Below are 6000 nucleotides of genomic sequence, written 5' to 3'. Positions count from 1 at the left end.
AAGTAGACTCTTCAGCTAATTTGAAAAAATGTCCTCTCAAAATAAATTCTTAGCAAGAAAATTTGTGTTTTATCAAAAAATTAACTGCTAATTTTTCATTACTAACATAAATAACTTGGTAAAAGAGCCAGATCTTAATTATTAAAATCTAATTATTTCAAACATTACAGTTATAAACAATACTTTCACACTCTAGTATTAAGACACTTTGAATAATAAAAAATTGTTTCAGATTCAATGGGGAAAAAATATCTTGTCGAAAATTCCATGTTTGAAAAAGTGTTTATTACATTTCTTTTTGGAAAAGTTTTGCTTTAAATTAATCAGAGAATATTACCCATATGTTACATCTCGTAACTCTCGATGTTAGACAAGGGAACTCTTTAGTAGACATGGAACAAATTTATATAAAAAAAATGAATTTAGATTGTAAACATGAGAGGAAAATAAACTGCTACATTCATTGCTATACCTTTTAAGTTACATCTGCCCATTTAATAGAGAAATTTACTTACATATTATCTGTAAAGATTAAAACTAATTCAAGAGTATTATCATACATCATAAAGACTACAAATATTCAAGAATTTTTTTCTTTATTTCATAGTTTTAACCCATAATATAATAAAGATAATACTAATTAAAAAGTTATTGATTAAAAGATAAAAATAACAATTGGATATACATAATTTTTTAATAGAAGCCCTCTAGCAATGCAATTGGGAAGATTTGCGTATCAGTAACTATGACAAAATAATTGCTAAGTCTTGGCAACTTAGAGGCAGTGGCCAGCAAGAAAGCATTAAGAAAAAATCACATAAGGGGACCAACTGGAAAGGTTTAACTTGAAGCCACCCTTGGGCAAAACAAAACATACATATGTTATTAATATTTGCAAGCTAAAGACACTTTTGGAGGCATGCTTAAAATGGATAGGTACTGATACTGAAATATTCCTATGTAATAAGAAACATAATATCAACTCATCACCAGAAAAGCTATAAGCAAATGCTAATTACATAGAGCTTAAAAACCATTGATATTCAAAATCAACCAAAATGTGAAAATACAATTTTATATTTCTAATATGAGACTTTCTACAGCATTTATACTTTTCACCCTGTCAATGAGATTGCCTGGTACTATTTACAATAGGAAAATTAAAAACTACAATAAATGTTAAATAAATAAGAGCAATATATACAACAACAAAAAAAGTTACATTTTAAAATAAATCTTATATAGCCATTAAGTAATAAAACTAACAGCAAATAAGGTAAATTCACATTAAAACAGATTTGAAATCAAGCTACAGAATATTTTATCAGCATTTCAACCTTTTGATTATATAGACAATCAGTGTACTAGGGTTTAGAAAGGTAAACATCATAATCAAAATGTAAAACAGGTTTCAAAATAACAAATGAATAAATACAAAAAAAAATTTTAAGACATCACTTCATATTAGATAAAAACTGGATAAGAGAAGTATTTCCTCAAACAAGTAAGATCTCTGGTGATATTTTGGCCATAAAAAGCATGGCAAAAGAGAGAAAAATTAATAAAATTTGAAAAAGAAAAAAGGCATAAAGAATAACATTGCATGAAATTTTGCAAAAAGAAACTGTAGCAAAATATCAAATGTATACTCTAAATCAGAAGTGCACAACCTGCCGTCCATGGGTCAAATAATATCCTTGAATGAATAATTCACGACCTTTTTCTTATCAGTCAAAAATTTAAAATAAATTTAATAACATATCTTATTTCATAAACTACTCTGAACTACTATCTAATAATTAGATTCCCTTCTTCAAATTAAATAGTTAAATTTGATTTCATATCTTTTTTGAAAAACAGAAAAATTTTACAATTCCAAAATGTATAAATACTAATTCAAAGTAACAAATAATGCTTATTTTGATAACGATTTTAACATAAACACATTCTTTTTATATTTATTTATCAAAACAAATTTAAGGATCTATTTAAAAATTAAAAGTGTAATTTGTTTACTTAAAAAATAATAAAACTAGTTTTTTCATAGAGGCAAATTTTAAATTTTATTATCAAAAACTAAGCGTACAAATTTTCCGTCAATAACATTATACATCCTATTCTTTGCAAAAACTATTACAAGTAATTTGATCAACTTAAAAATTTTAATTTAAGAGAAATGTAATATCTATTTTATTAACATCAATTGATATCAAAACTATATTCATTGAAGCACCCTAAAACCCTACAATTTATTTTTTTGTCATGTAGCTTTCTTACGATAAAGATTGTGCACCTCCACTTTCAAATAAGATTGTTTAACACAATTTTTGCATAACAACAAACCATTTAAATATGAGTTTAAAAACCAGCAGTTAAAAGTCACAACTGTTTCTCACTCGGGTAAAGTATCACAACTTTGAGGTCGGAGTAAAACACGGGTGCTCGAAGTGCTGCTGAAACTATCACCACTGTAGTTACTGGTATTGCTTGCGGGCGTTCCGGGTAACGAGGAGATACCTTCTAGTTTAACTACCAGCGACTGACCGTTTAGAGCAGAATCAAGAGCACTGTTTTCAGATTTGGCCACATTCTTTTCTAGACTACTCTTTGACCTCTCCATATTCTTGGTCTTGGGGACAGAATCGCTAAATTTTACGGGCTCTGTCCCGTGAGGGGTGTCTAAACTCGTATCGGTACCTTGATCGACGAGGATCGTGGTCGATGGATCTTCAGGGGTGTAGTAATCTGAATCTTCGCCACTAGGAGACGTATCTTTAATGGATTTCTCACAAAGATGTAATGAATGTGGGGTGGAGAGTGAAATAGGGCTGCTTCTTGCGCAGGACTGAGTAGATTTCGAAGAGCCTATAGCAAGAGCAGATAATTCCTCCGCAAAATTACTATCCAACAGAGATCTGGTTTCAGCAGCATCAGCATATTTATCCAATTTTCGCTTCCCACCGTCATTGACAGTCTCCATAGAACTGGTGAGAAGTCTCATCTTTTCCGGTGCCGACGACGTTCGAAACCCTTTACGGTGTTTCTTAACGTCTACTCTCGTCAAAGAGAGAGATTCTGTTTTTTGTGGAGCTTTATCCGCTGGCACCATAGAAGTTACCAATACCTCTGGTATATTAGACACCTCTGGGTTTCCAGACAGCTTACTGCACGAAGAGACGCTTTTCTCAGTTTCGCTGGTCTCTCCAATCCTAGACGCACAACTAGAATAATTTCGATCCAAATAGCGATGTTTATGTCTCATGTCAGGACTGTTGCCAAATGGTGGAAGGGTGGATGGAATAAAGGAAGGAACGAGTGGCGCAGAGGGCTGAACTGGACCGTTCAAAGCCTCGATCAGTGAAACTAACTCGTAGCCAGGTGGTATATCCTGAGTTGATTGGCTGTCACCACTTATTTGGGGTAAAGGCGTGTTGGATTTTCTCACTGCTCTGATTTGAAGCAGAGCTCGAAATGGTGCCCGACAAATGGGACAATTATTGGCCTGATACCGAAGAGAATCTGCACAAGAGTTACAAAGACACAAATGTCGGCAAGGTAATATTAACGTATCGCGAGCATCACTCATGCATATGACACATTCTGATCCACTGTCTTCTAAATCTTCTTCTACAATATTTTTGGTTTGAGGCACATTTTTATTTTCAATGCCGTAGATCTCTTGCAGAAGATAACAAAGACCGTCAACAAAAAGTTTCTGCTTCAATGGCTTTAGAGTGTACGAACCGTCGAGATTCTTTTCGACGATGGCCAGAACCATGTGCTGCTGCTTAGGGTCTTCCCCTTCCTCTGCGACACATTGGATTAAAATTGGTATCACTTCGTCTTCGAACTTATAGCTTAACATGTCTTCCGGATATTTACTTGGATCAATCACGTGATCCGTTTGGGTGAATTGTTGATTGACGCCTTTTTTATAGTGATAAGTTTCAGAATTATGCGATGCATCTTGTGGAGTGTAAGTAACACCATTTGTTGTAATTTCTTCAGTGCAAAAGTAATAAATAGTAATAGCACATCGGACATCAGAATCGAACGTAAATTCTATATTGTATGATGTACTTACAGGCGGAGTGTCCTGATTTTCGGCAGATGGAACATCTGGTACTTTCAGAAATCGCAACGATTCCTTTCGTATATTAATCAAACTTCTTAAAGTTTTTGTTGGCTCATTAGGTTGAGGAGCAGGGTATGGGAAAGGAGTAGGCTTACGACCTAAGAAATTTAAATCAAAATTTTCTCCAAAAAGATAAGCTTCAGGTTGGGTAGTTTCGAATCGCTCACCACCCATGATGAAGTGATTAGCAAAATAGTTACCTTCCTTGTTAGGATATCTATAGGCATTGTTTGATATTGCATCAATTTCTTCAATCCTAGCATTCTGTCGACTAAAGATTAATCCCATGATTTGATTTAAAACTTGATTGATGATTTCAATTTTTAAAATTCGTAATCAGTTACATTAATGGAGATTTTGTCAATACAAAAAATGAAGAAAAAAAAAGCTTCACTTGTAGCAAAGAAAAGCAATGGTCTTTCGAGGTTACTTTTTATTAAAAAAAGAAATGAACATCAATTCGTTTAAAAAAAAATATCTTTTTAATGGCACATTTTAAATAATTACTCCGAAAATATTAATATTAATGCAGTGAAGCAAAACATCGCTAGTGTCTGACTAGTTTCTGTTTTCGACGATTTCAGTAACAGTCAGCCATTGTATTGATTGATTGATAAAAAGAAACCTCAAGGCAACTCCAAGGTTTTCTTTCCACTAAAAGAGCATTCACACTTAATGCAGTAGCCACACCTTTCATCCGATCCGATTGGCGATCGAAATGGGCTGCAGGTGGCGTAGAGCAGAACTCTCTACCTATGGCAACACTTTACATGCTTTCCCCATTAGCGTGTGGAAAGTCATAGAGGAAGGAAGTACGTTAGTTTCTCTCTTGATTTTCATATAGATTGAAATCTTTTAAGTTAGAAAACTATATAGAACTGAAAACTACATTAAACATAGTTCTAAAGAGAGTATCACGGAAATTTTAAAAAATATTTTTATTAAATAAAAAAAGAAAAATATTAAGAAAAAGGAAAATATCGTAGTACATTCCTATACAACTGAAAAGAGGAGATGGAAGGTTGTTGTTCTGCACAATGGGCTATTGGCGACGGTCTGGGAAACATCCCGGAGGATAATCCGAAGACATGCCATCACACTTTGATCCTCTGCGGAGGGGATGACACCCCCGCTTCGGTAGCCCGACGACCTGCGCGCGAAGTCGAGCACTTTACGGTAGCACAGTTTAACGAGGACCAATATCGCACACCCTCGGTCCCTACGCAGACTGATCCAAGTGGTCGCCCACCCGCACACGAGGAGAGGGAAGGGAGAAGGGCTAAAGGCATGAAACCGATCTCTCCCCAGATGGCGTATGCGAGTGTTGCGATCGCCATGGAGAGTTATAAGCCAGAGGAATATAAATTTACAAATCAATTTCTGTCCAGACGATGATCGGAGCTGCGTGAACTGCATGCAGTAAGAATAGTCCTCAAGTAGAAGTACTTTATTTACATTGCCCTAGAAGTAAACATCTCTGAGGGAGATCTGATAGAAAGCATGCCCTCACAATTTTTATCTTCTACAAAGGGGATTGCTCTCCTACGTTGGTAGCCGACTATCCTTTGGGGACTGATCCATATGGTCAATTATTTAGTCACTGACCACAGCCAAAGATGCTTGACTTGGAAAGGTCTACTGGGAATGAATGTCTGAAAATATGCGATCAGAATTTTATAATTTAAAGCATCAGAAAAAAAAGGCCAGAATTCATTTTAAACCACTGTGGGTCATTTTAAACACTTGTAGTTATTCCCCACAAAATTATAATATGCATGGTTCTAAAGTACCACATGCGATGAGATCGACAGAAGAAAAAAAGATGCATTAGAGAATCATTAATACGAATGGTTTTTTGCTGCAAG

The 6000-nt window shown here is 34.6% G+C and overlaps 1 protein-coding gene across 1 annotated transcript; it reads right to left on the bottom strand.

Annotated features, from left to right (window-relative positions):
* Positions 1 to 579: 579 nt before the first annotated feature.
* Positions 580 to 4798, bottom strand: LOC107439245 (Mahogunin ring finger 1). Its single transcript, XM_016051768.3, has one exon. It carries the CDS (start codon positions 4421 to 4423, stop codon positions 2393 to 2395), a length of 2031 nt encoding a protein of 676 aa, XP_015907254.1. The 5' UTR covers positions 4424 to 4798; the 3' UTR covers positions 580 to 2392.
* Positions 4799 to 6000: the final 1202 nt, after the last annotated feature.

Source organism: Parasteatoda tepidariorum, chromosome 6, assembly GCF_043381705.1.
Source record: "Parasteatoda tepidariorum isolate YZ-2023 chromosome 6, CAS_Ptep_4.0, whole genome shotgun sequence".
Classification (NCBI taxonomy): Eukaryota; Metazoa; Arthropoda; class Arachnida; order Araneae; family Theridiidae; genus Parasteatoda; species Parasteatoda tepidariorum.
This window is presented reverse-complemented; position numbering and strand designations above follow the sequence as displayed.

Excerpts from the sequence above, each read along its gene's own strand:
- LOC107439245 (XM_016051768.3), bottom strand. The coding sequence starts at position 4,423 with ATGGGATTAATCTTTAGTCGACAGAATGCTAGGATTGAAGAAATTGAT.